Below are 26,073 nucleotides of genomic sequence, written 5' to 3' on the forward strand. Positions count from 1 at the left end.
TGTGGACAAGACCTTACAGAGTCCAAATGGACACCTGGACTTGTTCCTCCGTTTCCTCCTGGGACTTTCACTGCAGACCAATCAGAATCTCCTACGAGGCCTGCAGACACAGACAGGAGGTGGGTCAAAAACCAATCAGGTGACAGTCAAATACATTAAGCAGAAGATTGAAAGACTCCATCTGCAGAGAAAAGCATCACTCTGTTCCACTGTCTGAATGAACTGAATGATCGTTCCTAGTGGATCAGATCCAACAGTCCCTGCATTCAGGAAGACTCTCCAGCGATAAACTCTCTCCTGCTCAGTGGTCAGTTCTGGGCTTCATCTTACTGTCATCAGAAAAAGATCTGGATGTGTTTGACCTGAAGAAATACTCCGCTTCAGAGGAGGTTCTTTGAGGCTGCTGCCCGTGGTCAAAGCCTCCAAGAAAGCTCTGTAAATGGGATTTATTCATCTATACATACTCTGCTAAATTTAAACAAGAGAAAAAAATCAGTGTGTTATTACTTGTTTCCTTCTTGTTGTCTCTCCAGACTGAGTGGCTGTAACCTGTCAGAGAGAAGCTGTGAAGCTCTATCCTCAGTTCTCACCTCCCAGTACTCTAGTCTGAGAGAGCTGGACCTGAGTAACAACAACCTGCAGGATTCAGGAGTGAAGCTGCTGTCTGCTGGACTGGGGAGTCCACACTGTACACTGGAAACCCTAAGGTCAATATTTATTAACCCTTTCAATAGTCGACCATTCAAAATCTTAAGTTTTCTTATTATTATTTAAGTCTAATATTTATTTTATGAATGCACGCACCACTATTTTGAAAGTACATGTATTTATTCTTAATGTTTTTACATTAATGCTAAATTTAAAGAGATTAGCATTGTCATTGTGAGCACACTGGTGTTACCATTTAACTAGTACAGTCTCAGAGAGCTGCTGGCATGGCTGTGGACTCTTTATTGTAGACTCAACATTCAACAGTGACATTGTTACTGTTATCTCCCTGAGTCAGTTATTGTATTATTTATTTATTTGATAACAGTTTCCTCCAGACCATCACAACTGGACCCTCAGATGATTGGCCATGTGTTGGTTTCTGTGTTTGCAGGCTGTCAGGCTGTCTGATCACAGAGGAAGGCTGTGTTTTTCTGGCCTCAGCTCTGAGCTCCAACCCCTCCCATCTGAGAGAGCTGGACCTGAGCTACAATCATCCAGGGGGACTCAGGAGTGACGCTGCTGTCTGCTGGACTGGAGGATCCAGAATGGAGACTGGGCACTCTCAGGTATGAAGAAGCCTGCTGCAGCCACAGACAGTCAGTCTAATAGAGGAGGTCTTTTTGGCTAATGGTGGGTTTGAATGTTGTATGAAGAGTCACACATGTCATATAAAATAATAATAATAATAATCCTTATTTGTAGAGCACTTTTCAAAAACAAGTTACAAAGTGCTTTAACAAGTGTAAAGAATAATACAAAAAAAAGATAAGAGCATGAAAATTTAATATAAAATTAGTAAAATAAATAAAAGGGATAAAATAAAGTCAAATAAGATCGGGAAAAGCTCTCCTATAAAAGTATGTTTTAAGAAGGGACTTAAAAGAGTTCACTGACTCAGCCGACCTGATTTCCTCGGGCAGGCTGTTCCAGAGCCTCGGGGCCCTGACAGCAAACGCTCTGTCCCCTTTAGTTTTCAGTCGAGACTCTGGAACAGACAACAGACCTCTGCCCGAGGATCTCAAGGTACGTGCTGGTGCGTATGGGACTAAAAGGTCAGAAATATAACAAGGCGAGAGGCCATGAAGAGCTTTAAAAGTGATCAATAGAATTTTAAAGTCAATTCTAAAACATACTGGGAGCCAGTGTAATGAAGCTAAAATAGGAGTAATGTGGTCATATTTCTTTGTTCTGGTTAAAAGCCTGGCAGCTGAGTTCTGGACAGTCTGGAGTCGATCAATAGATTTTTGGGTTAAACAGGTGAAAAGGCTGTTGCAATAATCCAGGCGTGATGAGATGAAGGCGTGTAAAATGGTCTCGGTGTCCTTAAAAGTTAACATAGATCGAATTTTAGCTATATTTCTAAGTTGATAAAAACATGATTGAACAAGCTTTGTGGTGTGCTGCTCGAAATTTAAATTACTATCAAACCAAACACCAAGGTTCTTTGCCACAGGCTTAATGTGATTTACTAGGGAACCAGCAGATGGCAGTATTTGATTTGCCATCTGCTGGGACCCGATGACCAGGATTTCTGTTTTGTCTGAGTTCAGCTGGAGGAAATTATTTGACATCCATTTTTTAACTTCACAAAGGCAGTTGTTAAGTGAACTCAGCATTCCAGGGTCTGTGGATCTGACTGGCAAGTATATTTGTGTGTCATCAGCATAAATATGAAAAGAAATGCCATGTTTATGGATAATATGTCCAAGGGGAAGCAGATACAAGGAAAACAAAATGGGTCCTAAGACCGACCCCTGAGGCACACCATATTTAACTGGACAGAATGAAGAGACATAGTTGTTTACAGACACACAGAACTTCCTATTTGACAGGTAGGATGAAAACCATTCTAGAGCAGTACCAGAGATCCCCACCCAGTGCCTCAGTCTGTCTAACATGATGTTGTGATCAATGGTGTCAAAAGCAGCGCTAAGGTCCAGGAGTACAAGGACTGAGCACATACCTTCATCAGCAGACATTAAAAGGTCATTGGTGACTTTAAGCAGGGCAGTCTCAGTGCTGTGGTACTTCCTAAAACCAGACTGAAACTTTTCAAATAATTTGTTATTTTCCAGCACAGTGAGCAGCTGTTTGGACACAATTCTTTCTAGAATCTTTGCAGTAAAAGGCAGTTTTGAATTGGTCTAAAATTATGTGGGAGGGAGGGATCTAAACCAGGTTTCTTTAAAAGTGGGTTCACGCAAGCCGTTTTAAAATAATCAGGGACACAACCAGTAGATAGGGAGCTGTTGAAAACAGAGATCAAATGGGGCCCAACAGAATCTATTACTTTTAGTAAAAATTTTGTAGGTATTACATCAAGTGGGCTGGAGGACACTCTCATTTGTGATACGGTTTTTAAAAGCTCAGACAAGTCCATGGGATAAAACTGGTTAAAACTCTCTTGTTGCTGGTGAGAGACCTCTAAGTAAGAGGCCGCAGGGGTAATAGAGGCTCTGATTGACACCACCTTATTGGTAAAATAAGATAAAAACAATTCACAGTCATCATTACTTTCAGCTGAGGCACAAGGAGGGGTTGGGTTTACCAGCTGATCCACAGTCTTAAACAGAAACCTGGGATTGTGTTTATGTGTAGTAATGAGTTCAGAAAAATAGTGTGTTCTCGCATCCTTAACCATTTTATTGTAGTTAATTAATAAATCCTTCAGACTGAGGTAATGGACTTGGAGATTGGATTTTTTCCATCTGCGCTCTGCTTTCCTGCATTCCCTTTTTAGGCTGCGAATGCTGTCATTTATCCAGGGTTGTTTACTAGCTTTAGACGTAGGCCTAACCTTTAGAGGAGCAGTAATATTTAGTGACGACAAGCAGATATGATTGAAGTGATCGACCAGATTGTTGGTGTTGGAATCAGACAGGTGTTGGCTTTGGCTCTGAAAGACTGCGCAAAACTTTGAAACACTTTGTTCATTAAAGATGCGACAACACACGGAGCTTGGTGAGGCGGCATGAGTAACAGGCGAATCGCAGCTAAAAACAATACATCTGTGGTCAGATATGGTCATGTCCACCAATTCCACCGAGGAAATGCTGACACCCAGGGTAAAAACCAAGTCCAGTGTATGACCACGGTTATGTGTTTGCCCTTTGACATGTTGTTTGAAGTTAAAAGAAGTGGCCATATTTAAAAAGTCAGTTGCATTAACATTGTTGGGGTCATCAACATGAATATTAAAATCGCCACAAAGAACAATTCTGTCACAATTTAAAACCAGAGTAGATAAAATTCAGGAAGTTCTGATAAAATCCTCCAGGCGGTTTTGGGGGGCGATAAATTATAACATATATGATGCAGCCCTCCAACTTTAAGAGTGAGAACTTCAAAGGAGCTAAATTCATCACAGCGTACTTGATGACATTTAAAATTTTTCCTATACACGCTCACTAGCCCACCACCACGACCACTGACCCTCGGTTGACTAAAGCAATCATATTGAGGCGGACACAGTTCAGCTAGCTGGCTATAGTCATTCATTTGCAACCAGGATTCAGTTAAAAACATAAATAAAGATAAAATCATTTAAGATAAAAGTCTTACTTGAAAGTGATCTCACATTGAAGAGAGCCATTTTAAATGAGTTTGTTCTGGGTGCTGGAGTTGGTGCAGTTGTCCTAATCCTTAAGAGATTACTATTATTTCTGTGTGGGATGTGCACATTTCGGTTTACTGGTCTATGCGTGATGATGCATAGAAAAAGAAGATCTTTGTGCAGGAGGTCTCCCAGGAGAACATCTCCTGGAACAAACATGATAATTGCATATTGGTAATAACTGATGCATTTCAGACAGATCTCTGCATATTAAAGGAACTGTCTATCAGTCTGAAAAAAACTTTTTTGTCTTCTTACCTGGAATCAACCGATTACCATTGGCATCACTGTTGCTCTTACTTTCCACATCTTTTCTAGCTCCTCTTTCAGCCCTTGGTATTTCTCAAGCTTCTCGTGTTCCTTCTTCTTGATGTTGCTGGCGCTTGGGATTTTTACAAATCAGAAACTGCATTACTAAGGGTCAGTTTGTAAACGCAGTGGTGGAATTCTTAGAAGCACCTGCATAACACGCAGGGCAGCTAGATTCTAAAAGACCTTTAACGGACTACAATGAGATATTTGTAAAAATCTCAGAACCATCTGTCAGAAAGACCTAAACTGTGAAATAACTGAAGGCGTTTGGTTGAATATCCTATCGAATACGGGGAAGTATATAAAGGAGGCTAGAGGGAAGTTCATTCAATACAAGTTAATACAAAGGTTTAACTTTACTCCTTCTAAACTATATCCAGTAGGATCGGCATACTGTCCAGTGACTTATGCTGGAAATGCCAGACAGAGACAGGAACATTTTTACATGCACTCTGGAGATGTATGTTAGTTAACCCATTTTGAGAAAGTTATACAGCACATAGGAAAATGATTACATATGACAATACCCAAATCACAGAGGCATTGCTTATTCAGGGATAAATCAGAGGTGCCAAAAATATTGAAATATGACTTTACTGTGATAATGGTAGGGGCAATAACGACCACACGACATTGTACTATAACTATGCTATCTGTTCAGTGCATTAATGTTTATTGTCTACTATACCTTGTTCCCTCACTACACTGACTATATGAAGTGTGTGTGTGTGTGTGTGTGTGTGTGTGTGTGTGTGTGTGTGTGTGTACTCAGTATGAGATCGTATATTCCCACAAGCGCACACACACCACTTCAGACAGTGTCATGTATTCAGTCTTGTGTAGTCCAGGGATACTACTATCTTGATTGCTAATGTGTGGTTATTTCATTTTACAAAAATATTTGAAGAAGAAACAATTGCATATATTAATATTTTATAGAAAAAAAGCTTTCAGTAGTTCCATGTCATGTGGGGTGACTAAAAACCAAAGCTGAATTGTAGCACTGCTGTGGACAAATGAGACAAACCTATTTTGCATGTATTTGAGTTTGTCTAAGTTTTATATTTATATATATATATATATATATATATATATATATATATATATATATATATATATATATATATATATATATATATACGTTTTTTTAACTTTGCATTTATTTTCAATAGCAGCAGAGTCAAACAGTGTCCACGTACCAATAGTAACTAATCTCACTCCTCACACACAGTGCAAGAGGAGAGGGAAAAGGGTAAACAGCAGAGCAAACCACTGTGTATTGTGAATACGTGTATGAGAGGAATGTAATGTCCATGTTTGATGCTGCTCTGACCCCCCTCCTCCTTTTAGGGTGGAGCCTGCTGGAGACCAATGGTTGAGACCAGGGCTGAAGAAGTGTAAGTGTGTTTTTCATTTGATTCATGAAAACATTCAACCATCTTCAGACTGTGACATCACTCATTCAAAGTGCCAATCAATGAACAGATGATAGATCAATAACTGCAGCTGGATTGTGTCTCGTTCTCTCATCAGATTCCTGTGAACTCACAATCGACACAAACACAGTACACAGAGGGATCACACTGTCTGACAACAACAGGAAGGCAACACGTGTGAGAGAGGATCAGTCATATCCTGATCATCCAGACAGGTTTGACTACTGGCCTCAGCTTCTGTGTAGAGATGGTCTGACTGGTCGCTGTTACTGGGAGGTCGAGTGGACAGGACCTGCTGATATATCAGTGAGTTACAGAGGAATCGGAAGGAGAGGAGACAGTAAAGACTGTTTATTTGGAGGGAATAAGTCCTGGAGTCTGAGCTGCTATATTGGTGATGTTTACTGTGCCTGGCATAATAACCAAAAAACATCCATCTCCTCCTCCTTCTCCATCTCCACCTTGATTTCTCACCTCCTCTCCTCCTCCTCCTCCTCTGGTAGAGTAGCAGTGTATGTGGACTGTCCTGCAGGCACTCTGTCCTTCTACAGAGTCTCCTCTGACACACTGATCCACCTCCACACCTTCAACACCACATTCACTGAACCTCTTTATCCTGGCTTTGGGTTCTGGTTAGGACCCGATAATTATTTCTTTGTATCCTCGCTTGTTTCCTCAGTGTCTCTGTGTTCTGTGCAGGAGGGAGAGTCTCCTCCTGGTAGAGAACAGATCAGTTGAGTCTGTACAGGATCACAGAAATCTTTCAGCTTCTTGTAATAAATCCATCAATGAACTTTGTACAAAGTGATTCAAAGTGATTGAACAGATTCCTCATTTCCATGTAAACTTCTTCCACTTCCAGTCCTTTAAAGATGGAAGCTCTGATCATTAAATGGTGGAAATGCCGTTGACTTGGACCTTCTGTCATGTGTTGCTTTGAATTCTGGCTCTTGTTCCAATAAAAGCAGAATGTTACTGTGAGTGTGTTTGTTGTCTTTCTCAGCTCAGGACTACTGACACCATTCAGCTGGAAGATACAGTATATGGCCAAAAGTTTGTGGACGCCGTTGTCTATAAAGAAATGCTTTTCCCAGTGTGTACTTTTACTGAAAGTTACTGTAAAAATATGTGACACATTTTCAGTCTCAACTCATTCAGAGCTGATTCCTGGCTGTTTGGAGACAGCTTTGAAACAGGAAGAAAACCTGTGTTGGGACATAAAATGTAACCTGGGACTCATTTTGGGGGAAAACTGTCTTTTTTTTTTTTTTATTGAAAGAAATGTTTCAACACAATAAAAACTACAGTTCGGGGGACTTTGAGTCATGACGACAGTATTTTAAACTCCTGGCTGCTGCTCTTTCAATGAAACAATACTGAAAGAAGTCTTTTATGATATTAATGACGTAGTTCAAACCAGAACAACTGACCTCTGGGTAAAATGTTAGAAATGTCTAGCTAGCAGTTAGCCACTCTGTGGGGCTGGATTCTTGACTTTTAAACTAACAAGACAAAAAGAGTGAGAGGAAATGACCGAGTTTGCTCCTCCACCGGCTCCCCTCAAGGACGGGAGCTCTGGCCCATATTATTGATCCTCTAAACAAACATGTGTCCGAGCAGGTGTGAGAATAGGAGGATTTTAAAGTCCTGTCTTCAGTTCAACATGTAAAAGCAAAGATCATTGATTGAAGTCCTGGCCACACACATGCAGTCACATCCATGAAGGCTCAGATAGGGAAATGTGTGGCAGCTCCCAAATATCTGGGGACAGTTATTGATCCAAACTGAACTCTGAAGCAAACAAAAAGGACTCCAGCATTTGTTTCCTTTGAGGAAACTGTCCTATTTCCACTCTGACTAAAGCAGCAGCACCTTATTCTATCATGGGATCTTCTTCTTTGGTGTCAGGGTTTGGAAAGCTGTCTTTAAAGACTCTCTAAATCAAATAGTTTAATGGTCTAGTGGGCTGGTTGGTGAGTCCCCGGCGTCCCTGTACACCAGACAGTTCCACGGATCATCAGCTGGCTTTGAAATGACGGCTGCCGCCCTTTGCACAGTGAATTTCAGCCTCTTCTTCTGGACGGAGGTTTATAGTCCTGAGGTGGAGAACAAAGCCGGATCAAAGCAGTTTTGTTCCAGCAGCTTCGCTCACATGAACAAGTCGTAGCAACATCGCACTGATGCTATAGAAGCTCTATATTTTTATTCTAGTGTTTTGAATGTTTCTCTGTTAAAGTCCTGATTATTGGACCACTGGAGGGCAGTAAACACTGTGATTATTTCTCAGTCAGTTTAGAAAGAAGCTCAGTGTTTGTAGCACTTTAATAATCTCTGTGTTCACATATAGAGCGTGCTCATCAGCCTGACGAACATTAGTGCTAAAATAATGCAGTGAATGTGGAATAATGTCAGTGTAAACATCAGGATTATTGTCAGTGCTGCAGTTACTGACAGTGACCACTGGAGGGCAGTGATCATGCTAGTTTCTGTGGGAGTCCACTTCCATCCAGATGAATGTTTGTGTTGAACACATCACTGTTGGTATCAGCGTGGCTAACAGCACTCATCAATACAATTCTAATAACAAGATTGATTCTTCATTGAATCCCTTTATTTGAAATCTGCTCTCAGGCTGCTGCTGGCTTTCTCTTGACGCTGCTAGAGACGACCTTTGGTTTCCATCCACAGAATATTGATCAGGAGCTTTTAAAGCTGATTGATTGGTTGATTGAGGTCAGTATTGATGGTGAAACCTTCTCTGAACAGAAGCTTGAAGACACGTTGATGCTTCTTAATAACGTCCAGAGAAACAGTCAGAGAGACGTTTCCACTACAACGGCCAATAAAGTTGGATTATTGTGTTGTTTTGTCCAATCAGGAGAAAATCTTCAACATTTCCTCTTGCGACAGCAGCAGAAGTGAATTTTCAAAGCTTTAACAGAATATATCCATGTAAGCAGCTCTTTAAGCTGACTAAGTTTAATATTGAAATAAATATGGGAACATTTTGGAAAGATGATGCTAAATCACTTCATTTAACAATAACTGTATTTCTGGCTGCGATCTCAAACCTAAAGGAAGATTGATTTGAATCAAATATTGAACATCTTGATGAGCAGCAGCTGATAATTGGCAGTTATTTTCTAAATCAGCATTTCTTCTCAGCCTGCTGCTGATCACTGATCAGTAAATTCAATCTCCACGTTGCCTTAGAAATGGATTCAGGCTCATTTCCCACACTGTTCCCAGACAGACACATGCAGACACAGCGTTTCATCTGATTGGAGCTGTGGTTTGGATTGATTCTAGTCATTGGAGAGAGGAAAACGGAGGAACTCCTCAGGTAAAGAGCTGAATATCTGTCCCAGTGAGAGACCTGGAAATCACTTTGAACAACTTGATCCTAACTGGGGGCTTTTTTACACATCATTGATGGACAGATTTCATGTGGCCAAGTTTTAGATTACTGCATGCTCTGTGTTTTAAACTGGTTTTACTGGTTTTACTGGTTCTGGACTGAGAACCAAGTGAGCTGATGAGAAACAGCTGACCCCCCCACAGGGACTACTGGAGGACAGAGGACCGGCTGCTTGTTAAACTGACTGTGGACAGGTCATTCCCAGGTAGAGGGGCGGGGCTTAGCGGTAGCGGCCTCAGATCATTGGAGGACAGGAGAAGCTGTTGTGAAGCAGAGAGCTAAAGGTTCCTAACTTGTGGCTGACGACCAGTGACCCTGTAGAGTGGACTTTTTGGGATCTAGCAGAGCTCATTTCCAGCTTCTTCATGTTTGGATGCTGACTGAATGTTACTGTAGCATGTTAGCCGTTAGCATCCTAGCCTTTAGCTCTGCTGTGGAACCAGCGCTCACTACAACTTATTGTTAACTCTTAGTCTGCAGTTCCCACAAGAAGGCTCCAGGTCCAGGTTTTGAGCTTCTGTTAGCTGATTGCAGATGACTTTTGAATGCTGTCCACAGCACTAAAGGCCCTCAGTTAAAATCCTGTGTGTGCTGTAGTGTTCACATGCTGCACTTTACTAAATGTGTGTTTGTGCAAGTTCCCACCTCACAGAGCGAGCACAGAGTGGCAGAGACAGAGCCATCGAGCCCCTAGTGGCTTCATTCAGCCGTCTGCCATCATACTAAATCATGTTAACTGAAGTGCTGAGGGCCTTAAAGCAGCTCTTGTTCACTAAACAAACTAAATCAGTGTAAATTACCGGACTCTTTAACTCACTGAATTATTTCGTGTTTTTCCAGAAGCCCAAAATCAAAGAATAAAGTAATTTTTTCCTTTTAATGGACACATGTTTTCTACTTCCAGTGAATATAATCCAGCTCATCTTATTTCTGTTATTACTGTATATATGTTATGTTGACACCTTATTTTGAAAACATATAGCATGAGCTGCTCTCTAAGGCTGCTTTCACACTGAAGGCTTTAATGCTCACTTCCCATTCATTCTAATCCACTGTTCCACTGAATGTTGGGACTTTTCTTTCTAATCTGTCTGTTTAGCTATCAGCGCTTTCATGCATGGCAACATCAGGGTGTTGTGCAGAGTGCGCTCCCTGGTGGATGGAGGCCTCAGAGCACATCCGGCTCCCAACCGGTGACCTCAAGAGGAAAACACCGAGCCAAACAGAGGAGGTGAGAATCCAGTCAGCAGAGCAGATCTCTGAAGTTAAGGAAGGCCACAGCAGCAAGTATCATCCAGAGTTTGGGATGGATTTCCTGTCTAATCAGCCAATTGCAATATAGAAAACAGAAAGCGTAATGTGTAAATGAACTGGAAGTCACCAAAGACACAAACATGTTGCTGTGTCAAAGTGGCGGGCAGTGCCCCGTCATCACAAACCAAAGAAGCAACATTTAGCTTTGAGTTGTGTCAGCAGATCTAAAATTCTTTTATGGGATTGTGTGGTGTGGGGACAGAGAGGACCCAAATGCAATGTTCAGAGGGAAGGAGGTTTATTGAGGGAGAAAGGGGTAGAGGGACTGGAGTGGAGGAAGAGGTGGATGTTGGGAAAGCACAGGCACGGGGAACCAAGGAGACAGGGGGCCAGGGAGCCGGGGAACACGGGGCCGAGGAAGCGAGGAGAGGCGAGGGAACAGGGAGGACGCCGTGAGGGAAGTCCGAGGAGGAGAGGGCCGGTGGACGAGCCCAGCCGACTGAACGGAGGACGAGGGTGAGTGTACCTGGGTGGGAAACAGACAGAGAGACAGGGTTAGGGATGGCGGCGACAAGGCACAGGGAAAATGTGAAAAAACAAGAAACACGAAAGCCTGAACACGGAGGTGGCACCGGGTATGGAGCAACGACGATCAAGCGAGGATGGGAGAGAGAGAGAGAGAGAGAGAGAGAGCACACAGGGGAGAAAACACAGGGAGGCAGGCAGGGAACAGAAAACCAAGGAAAAGGAAGAATAACTGATAAAAAGGAGAAAAAACCAGGACACTCACCGTCAGCCGGGCTGCCACCACAACAAATTCTGCCCTTTTCTGCTTTTCAATCTCACACAGGCAAAACTGCGGACAGGCAGCAGAGATCTAACTTTAGTTTAGAGCGGCTGTTTGGCCCCCAGGCCTCGCAGCAGGAGCCCAACAATATCCACATGGATATAAGAAGCTTCAGTCAGCATGAAGAAATCCCAGCCGTCTTTAAAATCCACATCACATGAATATTTTTCCAGCAGAGCAGGAAACTGATGGTGACTTTGTCACTTTCAGGTCTTCAGAGATCTCCCTGCCGGTTCAGTCCGCATCGGACGGCTCCGACGGCTGCCGCTTTGCTTCTGGCCAGACAGGAAGTGGAAAGACTTCCACCATGGAGGGAGTTTGATGTGAGTAGAGGTGTCGTCCCCAGAGCAGCAGCAGAGAAACTGTCTAAGGTCTAGTGTGTAATATTTCTGAGGATCTATTGACAGAAATGCAATATAAGATCCATAACTATGTTTTCAGTGGTGTGTGAAGACCTTACACAATGAACCGTTATGTTTTTATTACCTGAGAATGAGACATTTACATCTACATAACTGCAGGCACCCCCTGCTGTGGAGGTTGCTGTATTTTGTCATCATGTTTCTACCGTAGCTGTCAACGGACAAACAGCGCTACAGAGGTGTTTCGTCATTACAGCGTTCTTCTTCTGCTTGTGTAATTCCAGCAGTGTAGACGCTCGTCACTACATTGAATAGGTACAAAGAAGAACAAGAGTCTTCGAGCAGTCTTCTGGTTTATTAGAAGAGAAGTGACATTTGGACAAAATGAAGAGCCGACAGCCTGTGGATCTTTATACCATGAAGCCAGACGGAGTCGGGACAGCTGACGGCAGAAATCATGGATGTTGTGGATTTTCCTAGATGGAAGGCTATAATGTGGGACAGATGTTTTCAAAATGGTGCTGCAGTTGTCTGTTTTCTGCTGGACAGGTAATTAACTTTGTTTGTCAGACTTTAGGATGCAAATGAAAACTGTTGTTTGATAGCTTTAGCTAAAAGCTGGCCAACATCACAGAGAGCCGTGACATGTTTCCCCTTTCAGTGGTGTGAAATATGGATTAATTTCATGGCGCCTACTTATTCTCCAGCCTGTGGGTTGGCTTTGCCAGTTACATTAGTTAGACAATAAGCTGATCAGTAACGTTAATTGGCAGTAAAACCATAACGTTAGCTTAGAGCATGGAAGCATCAGTCAGCTAAACTTTTACTGTCCTGGTAGAAAAACAATTATTGTTAGTTGGATTGGTTTATTCTCCAGCGCTGTGCTTTGGCTTGCAGTGTTATGTTAGTTGGATTAATTTCATGTAGTGACTCTCTCTCTCAAGCTCTCTGTTTTGGATTTGTCTGTTACGTTCGTGAGAATCAGCTGATCACTAATTGGCAATAAAACAGCAGCTTCCAGCATTAAAGCTCAGATCAGCCAGCCAAACCTTTACTGCGCTGGTAGAAAAAATATGTAGTTGGATTGTAACTTCATGTAGTTCTTCTCCAGCCTCTGTTATGGCTTTGTTACGTGGACAGAAATGTGCCGTTACCTTCCTGAGACAACCAGATGATGAATACTATTAGTAATGAAACGGTAACAGCAGGGAAGCTCAGATCAGCATCTAAACTTCACATTTTACTGCCCTGGTGGAAAAAAAATTCGCAAACCCTCACCACTAGATGTCACTAGAACTTACACACTAGAACTTACACACTGTACCTTTAGGAGCGTTTGGCTTCATGCGGCGCTGTGCAGTGCTGACTTAACGTGATGCATGCTGGACTTCTGGAAAATAAGGCATGCTGGTTAGAAATCGTGTCCAACTTTAGCCGGCGCTGCAAAACGTCACCATGTCACATGACATTAAAAGTCCGCAGTTGCTTTTCTCAGGATGCACAAAGTTGGAACCACACTTTTGGCCAGTCTTGCGGTATTTTTCTTTGCAATTGCTGCAGCAATCAGCTGATCTGAGCTCACAGTAAGCTCACGCAGGTAGAATGCGTCCGACTTTACGCCGGGAATCCACTGACTCCGGCTACGGGACGTTACGGCTGTGCCGCGGTTTTGATGCGTCCATAGTCCAGCATAGCCAAGTCCACTGGAAGCGTGTCAGAAGCGTTTCAGCAGCAGAGCGTGCAGCCTGCCCCACGTTATTGACTTGTTATTAATTTGTCATTTTCGTGCTTCTACCACCTTCTTCACAGCTCTATGCGACCCCATTTCGTTCCATAAACTTCAGGCTGCATTTCCCACAAGAAGCATTTCAGAATCAGAGCGTTTTGCCTGCCTGATTTTGCTGACATGTTTAGATTTTTTTGATTTAGTAATCAGTGTTTGCATTTTGTGCTTCTACTATGATCAAGTAGGCTACGTAGTTAAATGATTTCCTTTTGTGTCAGTTTTAATCGTGTTTATTGTTTTTATACCCCAGCCCTGCTTTCACCTGCAGCTCACGTTAGTAGTGATGGCAAGTTCGACTCATTTGACAGACAGACTCGTTCATTCAAATCTCGTTCATTAAAATGAACTAATCTTTTTTTATTTTTTTGTCATTTTGTTCATTTTGTTCTCAAACACGGAAGGCTGCCTGGCTTGCTTTATTTGACAAAGTATAATGCACAAATTCACCTCTTGATTACTGTATATCATCATTATATAAACCCCCCTGGGCCCACAACCATATTCAAACCATGTAAAAATAGACTATTTTGTCAATATGTAATCACCACTACTTCGGCTTCCATTTTCACAATCTTTCCTGAGTATACAACCAGACCAGCCATATAAAGGCTTATGTATATAATTACTATCATTATCTCTGAAGTGCTCATTCATACAGCAGCCTAACGTCCCTATCCATGAGTAAAATATTAATATCAGATTGGCAGTAAATATATAGAAGTAATAAGCTTGATACACTATATGAATAAACACACTCTTATTAAAATTCAACCAATTTAATAATAATCCGGATCAAGCCACCAAGTTCTTAAAAGAACTCCAGCACAGAGAGGAACAGAGAAATATTAACACATATAAACGCAGCAGTTTGGCAGGTCTGGACGCAGAATGGGCCACATCATGTCCGGATTCTGCAGACAGAAAGAAACACACATGAGCAAATCGCTCTCAAACACTGCAGATTGTTCAGTCAGGAGCTGTGAAACAACAGCACGGCTCTATTGGGAAATAAAAAGGAAAAGTTCTGTTGCGTTCTCTGGCAGACCCGGATCAGCTGTTAGATGAAGCTAACATTGCTATGTGGCTGTTTTTTAATGTTTTAATGACCAGGTCTGTTTGTTTTGGAGAGGAGACGACCTCTGAGGTAATTCGGCTCCCGGTAGAACCCTGTCAGGGCTCGGAAGTGGACCCAGAACAACTCTCATCAGCTGTTAGCTGTAAACACTAGCAGGACTAAAGTTACGGTGCAGCTGTGTTAAAACTATAACATAGCACAACATCACTGCGCTGTGATAATGTTATGCTTCATAAAATGTCACATAGTTAACAAAATAGCTATATAATGTCAGTCCAGTGACTGTTACCTGACAGCCGACCTGCCTCTCATTCTCCGGCGCTGGCAGTCACTCAGCCTGCCGAGTGAACGAAAGTCTGAGGACCCATGCGTGAAAATGAACGAGTCACTCACTGAGACAACCCGTTCCTCCCGAGTCATACACACGATTAGGTCTTATGAACGAAACATTCTTTGAACGACACAACACTACACGATAGACTATGAAGTTGGCGAAAGTCAGCTGCCGTCATCTCGAACGCACCGTTTAACATCCACAATACAATATAAAGTTCTATATAAAGTCCTAATGGTACACACTCCGGTCCAGCAGGTGGCAGCATGGACCTTTAATGTTGCCCGGTAGCCTGCCCACAAAACCAAACAATAAGAAGAAGAACAACTCCCGGTGGCTAACCTACTTGAATGGTGTTTGATACTAGGTTGAAAAGGGCCGGCCACATTGAGAAAGTTATAGTTAAATGTAAAAAGGTATTAAATGTGATGAGGTGTTTGGCAGGAGTGGACTGGTGGGCAAGTAGGAAAGCACTGAAGGGGATATATGATGCACTGATTAAATCAGTAATAGATTATGGTTGCATAGCATACAGAGATGCAGCTAGAACCACATTGGCCAAGTTGGATGTTGTACAAACACAAGCGCTGATAATATGCACTGGAGCGTTTCCTACGTCACCAGCAGTGGCAATGCAGGTAGAAATGGGTGAGATGCCTCTGCAGTTAAGAAGGGAACTGGCAGCCAACTACTGGGCAAACCTCCAAGGACAGGGGAGGTCTCACCCCACAAGAGCAGTTATGCAGGTATGCTGGGAGCATGAAAGGGTTAAAAATCGCAGTTTTGGATGGGCGGGAGATGCTATTGGGAAAGAAATGGGACTTGAGGGAAAGGAATTTTGCCCAACAGTTCCGCTGCCAGTCAGACCACCTTGGCTCCTTTTGCAGACTTAGAGATTTTAAATAGCCACTCAAGGATTAGAGTGGGGGTGGATGGATGCCAGATATTTTGTGACAGGATGAATGAGGCAGCTGTGGCTCAGGAGGTAGAGCGGCTGTTAATCGGAAGGTCAGCGGTTCAATCCCAGGTTGCATGTCGAAGTGTCCTTGGGCAAGATACTGAACCCCGAATTGCCCCTGGCGGCTGTTGAGACTAGAAAGGCGCTATACACATACACATACGGAGCAATGACAAGTACTGACAAGACAAGACTATATAGTGACATATTCACTGATGGACCCTGAGAGAGACTCTCTGAGTCCATTCACCGTGGAGTTGGTGGCTGTTTGGTTGGCATTGCAGCAAAAGTTGTCATATGTCAGCAAAAGTTGTCATATGCTCAGACTCTAGTACAGTTCTGAAGAGTACGCAATCGTTTAAGTCACAAGCAAGACAAGACATAGCATATGAAGTACTGGAACTTTACTCACAGATCTGTCAGATGTGGGTAAGGGTGAAGTTTACATGGGTTCCAGCACATGTGGGGTAAAGGGTAATGAAACTTTAGATGGATTGGCAAAACAAGCCAGTAAACGGGAAGCTGTTGAAATAGCAATTTCAAGTAAAGCAGAAGCACAAATCAGGTCAAAAATTAATAAAAAGTGGCAGGTACACTGGGATGCAGGGGAGAAAGGGAGCCATTTATATAACATTCAACAAAAGGTTGGGACAGAGAGGATCACTGAAAGGAAACGAAGGGAGGAAATCATCTTCACTAGGTTAAGAATTGGACACTGGGTTAAATAAGTATTTGCATAGTATGGGTAAGCACATATCAGGTAGGTGTAAATTTGGTGATAATATTGAATCTGTGGAACATGTGATTTTTGAGTGTCGGAAATATGAGAGGGAAATCTATTAACTTTTTCTGTTGCACTTGAGCGTTCGTTCTCCAGCCGGAGTTCAGCAGCAGAGCCTGCATGTGAGGATAAACGTGTTTAAGTGGACTTTGTGTAAACTTTCGGGATGTTTCACCTCAGACTAGTGACGGCGAGATGAAGCTTCATGAAGCATTGAAGCTTTCCATCCAATTGGTTCATTCATGGGCCGACAATAGATGTAAAACAGGCAAGGTGATTATAAGCTTTGAATTAATAATGAATGATGTTTGTGATGCCAATACATGACTTATTAACTTATTAATAAAGTGTCTTTATGATATGATGACATGGTCAAAAGGAAAGTGGAAACAAGGGAGAGGGTTATGATGACTTGGTTTGTGACTTTATATAATAAAGACAACATTTTATTCATCTTTCTTTAAAAATAACTTTCCCACAGTGCTGGGCTTCAGGCAGTTGATTTTTGTTAATGGGAATTTGCACCTGCTGTAGAAAATTATTATTAGGGATATGGAGTAAGAGTTCAATTTTTACCAAAACCACAAAATGTCAACACATTCTTACTTAACTAAAATTTTCTTCTTTTTCATCACAATTTAGTTCTTTGATCAAAGCAGTTCTGACATACGTTGATAAACTTTGTGTTCAATTCTAAGTTCAAAAGTCCACAAAATGTTGAAGAGGGTCCATTTCGTTTTGCTGCTCCTTGTGAATCGCACGCCAAATCTGCGAACCATCTCTGAATCGGTCACGTGGTACGGTCGGCTCGCGAGGCTTCAAACGTCACCAACGCAAGCCTCGACACGCGCTTCGAAGCGTCGATTCAGAGGGACACATGACTACCTCAGACTCATCTCCTGTTAGCCAAGAATGCTAAAGGAAGTTAGCTTGTTAGCAGGAAGTAGCCGGAGCCGGAGCTCGGCCTCACAGTCGGAGCAGCTTCCATAGAGACCAAACTGTATTTTTCACGGAGCCCAAATGTCCAGATAGAGCTGTCTGAATAGACTCTGTGCTGTTCCCTTTATCTGAACATGTTTAACATCTGAATTATCTCCCGCTGTCCTACGAAGCTAATGCAGTTAGCTTAGCTTGCTAGCTGGAAATAGACGGAGCCCGAACGTAACGTCAGTTTAACGTGGAGGAAAAGCTGCTGTAAACATGTCTAAAGTCCAAACGCTGAGAGCTTTTGTCCAGCAGCGACTAAGTGCGGCTGCTGAAGAGATATTTGAGCTGTTTGAAAGAACGATAGCAGAGTACGAGGAGGAACTTTGTGGACAACGCAAACTACTGGACGCTGTTTTCAAGCCTGAAGTCCGGTTACACAGAGCAGGTTTGTGCACTTTACTGCTTATTCTCACTGTAAACTGCCTTTACTGCAGTAAAAGTACTAATACCACTGTGAAAATACTCCACTGCGAGTAAAAGGCCTGCATTCAAATCCTGATATGGGAATTATTTTCGTACTGATCATTATTCAAATATAGAAAATCCAGTTAATACTAGTTTATGCTGTAATAAAGGTTTATTCTGAACACTGTTCAGTTGCTCTTGGAAATTTGCTCCACTTTCATCTACAGCAGTGAAATTATGAAACCATCAGAAAAAATTATCTGATGATATAATAATTTAATTTAGGACCTACTTTGGTGTAAATGTCATTATATTTACGCACTTTTAATTAAGTAAAGAAACCATTAAAACAAATAAAATTACTACCATTTTAACTCCAGAGCTGAGTACAAATGGTTTAGTTACATTGATTATTATTCCCATCGTACCATATTCAGTGAAACATTTAACCCTAAGAATATATAAGATGTACCTTAAGCATCGCGATCGCAGGGCTCTACGCTAACCTTTTTCCCAAGGAGAACACAAAGAAATTTAGGAGCGCAGTGAAAAATGTTCCAAGTAACACAGAGTTTAACAAACTGTTTATTTTATACATATTTATACTACGTGTGTGCTCGTTCTCCTTGTGTTCATCTATGGTGTGAAACCATTGGAGGACTTGAAGTGAAGACCCTGGTATCTGTACACCTCGGCCTTAATATTTTGTTAAAGCTTTTTAAAATATGAAACAAATGTTTCATTTTGAAAATTTGAGACATTGAAAAAAGCTTTTAAAATACTGATCATTCATCACAAAAACTTTTGAACCAGAGACGGATTCACGATCCACCACCAGCAACCACACAAGCCACAGCTAATGTAAAAATACAACAGAACTACAGTAAGTTTAGTAAAACAGAAGGAGGGGAACGTGTTGCTCTCAGGAGGATAGAAGGAGCTCATACTGGCTTCATCTTTCCACTGCAGAGGCTCCTTCGCACAGCGTGGAGGAGAAACTAGTTTTAATGGGTGTAATATTATAATAGTATAGATAAAAAGTTCAATTTCAATCTAATAGCATACTGTTAGTATGTTAATATATAAATGATTTATTTTTACTATATGTAGGCTATTGTCCTTTTTATGTAATAGTAAACTATACAGCTCACCACTGGTATAAAATTAATTCCTGTTGGACAAAACAGCAGTTTCATGTTTTCAGTCATTAAATACTTGTGCAAAAAAATGGCCAACTTAATTTGTTAATGCTGCTGTCTCATCAACAATCAGAAATGAACTATTCATGCAGGTCAACATTTGAAAGTTTACTGTAGGATGCCATTTTTATGTCCCGCCCCATCCAGGCTGTGATTGGTCAGTTGATGTGAAGCGAAATCAACGAGCAGATCGATTTTATGAAAAGTTGAACATGTTTCAACAAAAGGTACCTGATGAAGCTAAATATCCAGCTAGCCAAACCCAAAACCTCCTTATCTTCTCCTGCTGTCTTCTGTCTCGCCGCTCCAGCTGCTGCATCTCGGTCTTTTGTAACGAGCTGGTCAATCGGACACCGAGCGACACGCCCACCAGGATCTTTCTCAGTGCTCCTGTGGCTAGCTGGCTTTTTTTTCCCACCAGAGTTTCAACAACTCTCATTTGACTGACACCAGCTTAGCGTCATGGTGTTTTGAACGATTAGCGGCGCGGTGGGCAGGGTGGGGGGGGGTTATTGTAATTACTCGCACATTGTACTCGTGAATAATTTTTCCCAGTTCGCATCTATCGATTTTTAGGGGCATATGCGAGCCAAATAGTCGCACTGTAGAGCCCAGCAGTAGTCTATTGGTGTAAATCTGAAAATGTTTATTCTCTTTTCAAAGACAAAAAATAATTGTAACTCATTTATTTGCTCAACCCCTCAGCCTGTTTTTATTTTCTATTTAACTCTTCTAACCCTAATTGGACACTGCACTGTAACTTTTACTGTCCTGTTTTACCCTGTTTTTTGTTGTTATTTTTTTAATCCTGTTTTTATTTTCTATTACACCCTTTTCAAAATTAGATTTTCATGTTTTTCTTTTTCAATTTCCCGGTGTTGCTTTTATGTTTAGCACTTTGAATTGTAATGTGCTGCACAAATAAACTTGCCTTGCCTCGATCCTGATTTCTGTTGATCTGGTTGTATGAATATAGCCTCTCTATGAATTTTAAACTTTATACCTGACCTGTCTTCTGCGCAGAGCCGCTGTCAGTACGCCATGGTTTAAATATCTGCTAAAGAGTCATGGTTCAGTAATTACTATTAGTCACTTTAATTACAATGAATTTTTATTTTGTTCCAGGTCTAAATCGGCTACAGTTCATCATGTTAAATAATTAATAAGTTGACGGCTACAGAGACATTAATTCGGGTGATTGAACCGGTATTGGTTCTTAAATTCAACAGTATTGGACTTGGGCAACGGTCGTCCAAGGATAATTCAACAGAACAATTCTGATTAAAATTCATGGAAATTATGGAGAGGGTGTTGACAATCTCTGATGTTGTTTAAGATTGCTACAGAGGTAGCACAGATGAGCAGTTATTCTTATAGAGGTTGTAGACTAAGACATCAGCCCCTGATCCAATCACGTGTGACTTCACTATAATCTGTCTATAATGAGCAGCTCTGATTTGTCCGTGGTAACTCAGTATCTTTATTTCATGTACTCTACAGATATTAATACTTTGGTAATCCTGATTAACCTACAACAGCATTAAAATCAACAGCTTTTCTCTGAATTAAACTTTCTTCTCTTAGTCATGTATCCTGTACTATACAGCTGTTTCTGTTATGACAACATAAACTGAAAGATACAGGGTGTCTGGGAATCATAATTCTGTTTTGCCTCAATGACGTTTCTGTATCCAGTACAAGCTGACATGAGGTAGACTCCATAGCTGTTAAATAAGATTATTTAACAGTTCTGGGAGAGCTTATACAATGAAATATAGCTCTACTTATTAAACGGGACCTAACACAGTCATTTGTTACGCAGTACGTCGACAAAACATGAAGAAGAGAGTCCTTCTGTTTCCAGTTCTGGACCATGGCGGACCGCAGCAAACGCTCCAAATTTTAAATACAAATTTGTAGTGGCAGTCAGTTCCTCCAAGGATGGCAGCTCTGTCCTGGTGATGCACTGAGCAGTTATTCCCACCCTCTGTAAAGCCTTATGGCTGAGGGCAGTGCAACTGCCATACCAGGTGTTAATGCAGCCAGTCAGGATGGTGTTGCACCTGCAGAAAGGTTCAGAGTATCCTGGAGTCCATTTTGAGCCGCCTCATCCTGTGGAGGAAGAAGAGCCGTTGTCTGGCTGTCTTTGTGAGGGTGTCAGTGTGGTGAGTCCAGGTCAGGTTCTTGCTGATGTGGACCCAGAGGAACCTAAAGCAGCTGGATGTCTCCACCGTAGTCCCGTGTATTCTGATGTGTCCTACCTGTTCTTCCTGTTTTCCACTATCAGATGCCTTGTTTTGTATTTTGAGCTTTACAGTAAAGACATTGAACCTGTTAAAATGGGCTTTTATTATAATCAGAGCTTATTAGTTCCAGATATGTTGTACAAAATTTGCATAATTTTTCCACTCATTTAGGAAAGTAGTGGTGTCTGTGGTTTAAATGTTAACAGGAAGTTACAGTTTTCCAATACGAGTTTGTATTTCGTTTTTCTCCACAGGCCAGCTGAAAGCAGTGGTTCCTCTTGAGCAGCAGGAGTGGAGCCCCAGTCTGGACCAGGAGGACCCACCAGAGACTCCACACAATAAGGAGGGGTGCAGTCCGAGTCTGGACCAGGAGGACCCACAAGAGCACATACACATTAACGAGGAGTGGAGCCCCAGTCTGAACCAGGAGGACCCACCAGAGCCCCCACACATTAAAGAGGAACAGGAGGAACTCTGGACCTGTCAGGAGGGAGAGCAGCTTCGAGGGCTGGAAGAGGCTGATATCACCAGGTTCACATTTACTCGTGTTGTGAAGAGCGAAGAAGATGATGAAGAAGAGAAACCTCAGTCCTCACAGCTTCATCAAAGACTCACTGATCAAATGGAAACAGAAGCTGATGGAGAGGACTGTGGAGGACCAGAACCAGCCAGGAACTCAGATCTATATAGACCTTCACGACCAGCTACTCATGAAAAGACGTCTCACCCCTCTGAACCTGAGACTGATAACAGTTGTGATTTGGAAGAGACCAGGGAACCTCAGTCAGGTTCCAACCTTCTGAAATATAACAGTAGATGTAACACTGGTGAGAAACTGTTTAGCTGCTCTGTGTGTGGTAAACCATTTCGCTATAACTCAAAGCTAAAGAGACACATGAGAATTCATACAGGAGAGAAACCTTTCAGTTGTTCTGTATGTAGTAGACGATTTGCACAAAGTTCAAATTTGACCTCACACTTGAGAGTTCATACAGGAGAAAAACCTTTCACATGCTCAGTTTGTAAAGCAAGTTTCAGTCTCAGACGCAATTTGTCCACCCACATGAGAATACATACTGTGGAGAAACCGTTCATTAGTTCAGTATGTGGTAAAACATTTGCACAAAAGGTATATCTGAGACAACACTTGGGTGTCCACACAGAGGGAAAACCCTTCAGTTATTTTGTCTGTGGTACAAGATCCACTCAAAGCTCAACTTTGACCTCACACTTAAGAGTTCATTCAGGAGACAAACCGTTCAGCTGCTCAGTCTGTAAAGCAAGTTTCAGTCGCAGAAGTAATTTGTCCACACACATGAGAATGCATACTGGGGAGAAGCCCTTTTGTTGTTCAGTATGTGGTAAAGCATTTACACGAAGTGCAACTCTGAGAGAACACTTGACTGTCCACATGGGAGAGAAACCCTTTAGTTGCAGCAATTGCGATAAACGATTCTCTCTGCGCCGTTATTTCAAAAAGCACAAGTGTGCTGGTGAGAGCAGCAGACGTAAATGAAGCACGGGTTCAGATTTTTCAAGCTTGTAATTTGGAAGAAGCAAGTAAGTAGATGGCGATAACTTGCTGTTAACAAAGAGGTTTCTCTGCAGAACATGTCCTTTCTCGCAGCTCCTTCTAGTCTGTCAAGTTTTCTTTTCATCAAATCTTCCAGTGAATAAAGAACACTTTTACTTGTTTCTGGTGTTGTCTAAAATCAAGTTTTATTTTTATTGATTTCTCCTCATTTATGATGTGAATCTAGAAAGAGGACAGACTGATGCTGATTGATGTCTGAGTTCCTCATTCTTTTTAACCATCACTCAGTATTTTGAATGCCAGATATTGAGTCTATATAGTGACTGTGCTGCTGTAAACTTTACTGCTGTTGTGAAAGCAGCGTTGTGTTAAATTTAGAAAAATGAAATTCTAATCGTGAATTTAAAAACATCCAGGCAGCTAATATGCACATTTAAATATTTATTTTTCACATATTGTCATCGCAATATTGCCGATTCTCCTCACATCATGCAGGCCTATTATGGATTGATAAGACATTTATAGATCATCTGTAGCATTTATTGTAAATCATCATTATGAAGGAAGTGAAGTTAAATATTTGCCAATATTTTGGAGCCTACAACAAGCAGTTTCTGGCTGTTTCATGTTTCTCTAATGATGAGAAAATAGGTCGTAGTCCACCATGATCATTTTCATAAACTCATCTAATTGTATCTGTAGTGACATAATAAACAGGTGAATGAAAAAACTTGTGTAGCAAACGTTTGTGTGATTCTGCTCATATGCTGTTGTTCAGTAACTCAGGGTGTTAGTGGACTGCTATGAGCTTTTGTTGATGAGGGAGAAGAAATCAAAGGACAATAACTCTGGTTCTGCTGCATCAATTTGAATGTCCCATTGGGAGTCTTACAGTGTTATAGTAGTAGCCTACTCTCCTCCTCACATAGTCTTTGCACTGTTTATTGTCTTTGTGAAGAAACTAATGAGGCTTCAAACAGCTGGAGGCCCCCTCTCCCATACTGTCTCCACATCAGTCCACAGAAGTTAAGTTCCCGGGACCCGAAACTAGACCAAAGTCTAGTAAGGCAAGGTCTTGTAAAGCTGACTTCACTTTTTGAAAATGAATTAAAGTCAATGTCAGGATCTGCAGAGGATCTGCACCCACCTGCATTTCGCAACTCCCTACAATATTAATGTTTACTAGTTCATAAAGCTGGGTTTAAAACCGAAAAATTCAAATGACTGCTCATTTGTACCTAGTGGAGGCCGCAGGCTGTCTAAGGCTGTGCACTTTGTTCCCCATGTTGAACTTCCTGATACTGACTGCAGACCTTCTTATCCAGCATATTTGTCACTCCAATGGTATCCCTCAGGATATTGTGTCAGACAGATGTCCGTAGCTTTTGTCATAAGTCTGGAAGGCTTTCTGCAAGGTGGCTGGGGCGACAGTCAACCTCTCATAAGGGTATCATCCTCAAACCAAAAGGCAGACGGAGCAGGCCAACCAGGATTTGGAGTCAGCTTACCAGTGCATTTCAGCGCATCACTCCTCCTGGAATGGCCAAATGTCTTGGGTAGAATATGCCAACAACTACCTCTCCTGTGCGGCCAGAGGTTTTAAACCATTTACGATGGGATACCAACGTCCTCTCTTTCCAGACCAAGACCATGTAAATGTTGAATTTCACCACCTTACTAAGTGACAACAAAGGTAAACTGACAGAGACCTCTAAATTCAATCACAAAACACACAGCAATCTTAACAATAAAGTTAGTAGGTCATAATTACGGAAGACATGACGACATATAGTGAGTGCACATTTACTGGTTAAATAAACATTTCTGTGGAAAAGGGGCTATTTGTTGCAAAGGTTAGTCAGTTACAAATTAATTCTCTACAAACAAGTCATATTCTGTTGTACATTGAAGCCACTGCATTACTCTCTTCAAACTGACATTGGGTTCATCATTACAAACGCACTCAGCGCTGCCAAGCTTTGTTCAAAGCCACAACATTTATTTAGAGCCTAATACAGATCCAAGGTTTCAGAACATAACAAATATTGTTCACTGTTCAGTTTGTTCAAAATATGTAGTTTAATTGAATTTCCATTATGTTGTTATACTGAGAACATTAAATACATTCTTCCAATTTTATAGATTATCTTCACTTGCGTGACATAATTGGAGGGTTTGCTGTGTATTATACATACTGGAGTGTATAGAGAGAAGACAGATCTGAGACATTTCCTCAGAATTGTGAGAGGAGCTGTGCCATGTTTCAGTCTTACACAATATCACAGACAGACAACTCCTAATAGTGTTCACAGTATAAATAGTACAGAGGTAAGTGATCCTTTGGACCAAATAAACTACATTATGACATTTCTTATGTCTGTGTTTTTAATTAAACATACCTCAAAACTGTTTTACCTGAACTCCAGCAGCGTGTCTACACCCCTACCAGGGGAAGTAATATCTGAATCAATTTAAGAAATAACATATGCATATTGCAACCTGTCCAGGGTGTACCCCGCCTTTCGCCCAATGTAAACTGGGATTAGCTCCAGCCCGCTGCGACCCTGCACAAAGGATAAGCGGTTGACGATGGATGGATGGATGGATGGAAGGATGGATGGATGGATCTTCAGATCAAACGGAGCATCTGGATATTTGGGAAACAAAATGGCTCACTCATTGGCTACTTCCATACACGTTTTATGTAATTTACTTTTTGTCATATATCAATTATTAATTATTAAATAATAGTAACAATAATAATTATTACTTTATTTAATAGAAATCTTGATGTCATGTATACCCTTATCCCCAA

The 26,073-nt window shown here is 41.6% G+C and overlaps 3 protein-coding genes and 1 pseudogene across 3 annotated transcripts in view; 3 read left to right on the forward strand and 1 right to left on the reverse strand.

The window, feature by feature from the left end:
- LOC119887775 overlaps positions 1-26,073 on the reverse strand; it is an 878,746-nt pseudogene that overhangs the window by 167,698 nt on the left and 684,975 nt on the right.
- LOC119889520 (NLR family CARD domain-containing protein 3-like) overlaps positions 1-26,073 on the forward strand; it is a 237,846-nt gene that overhangs the window by 129,404 nt on the left and 82,369 nt on the right. The window contains 1 exon segment of the mRNA XM_038700706.1: positions 534-707. Within this exon segment, the coding sequence (XP_038556634.1) occupies positions 534-707 (174 nt within the window).
- On the forward strand, positions 5,350-7,053 carry LOC119899681 (stonustoxin subunit beta-like). The gene is made up of 3 exons (XM_038714342.1): positions 5,350-5,354; positions 5,987-6,033; positions 6,170-7,053. The coding sequence occupies exons 1-3, from the start codon at positions 5,350-5,352 to the stop codon at positions 6,808-6,810; spliced, it is 693 nt and encodes a 230-aa protein (XP_038570270.1). The 3' UTR covers positions 6,811-7,053.
- LOC119906698 (zinc finger protein OZF-like) lies at positions 17,755-23,436 on the forward strand. The gene is made up of 2 exons (XM_038724049.1): positions 17,755-18,259; positions 21,979-23,436. Exons 1-2 carry the CDS (start codon positions 18,088-18,090, stop codon positions 23,238-23,240), a joined length of 1,434 nt encoding a protein of 477 aa, XP_038579977.1. The 5' UTR covers positions 17,755-18,087; the 3' UTR covers positions 23,241-23,436.

Source organism: Micropterus salmoides, unplaced genomic scaffold (genome assembly GCF_014851395.1).
Source record: "Micropterus salmoides isolate LMB-PRFRI ecotype aquatic unplaced genomic scaffold, ASM1485139v1 Ms_hic_scaffold_1, whole genome shotgun sequence".
Taxonomy (NCBI): domain Eukaryota; kingdom Metazoa; phylum Chordata; class Actinopteri; order Centrarchiformes; family Centrarchidae; genus Micropterus; species Micropterus salmoides.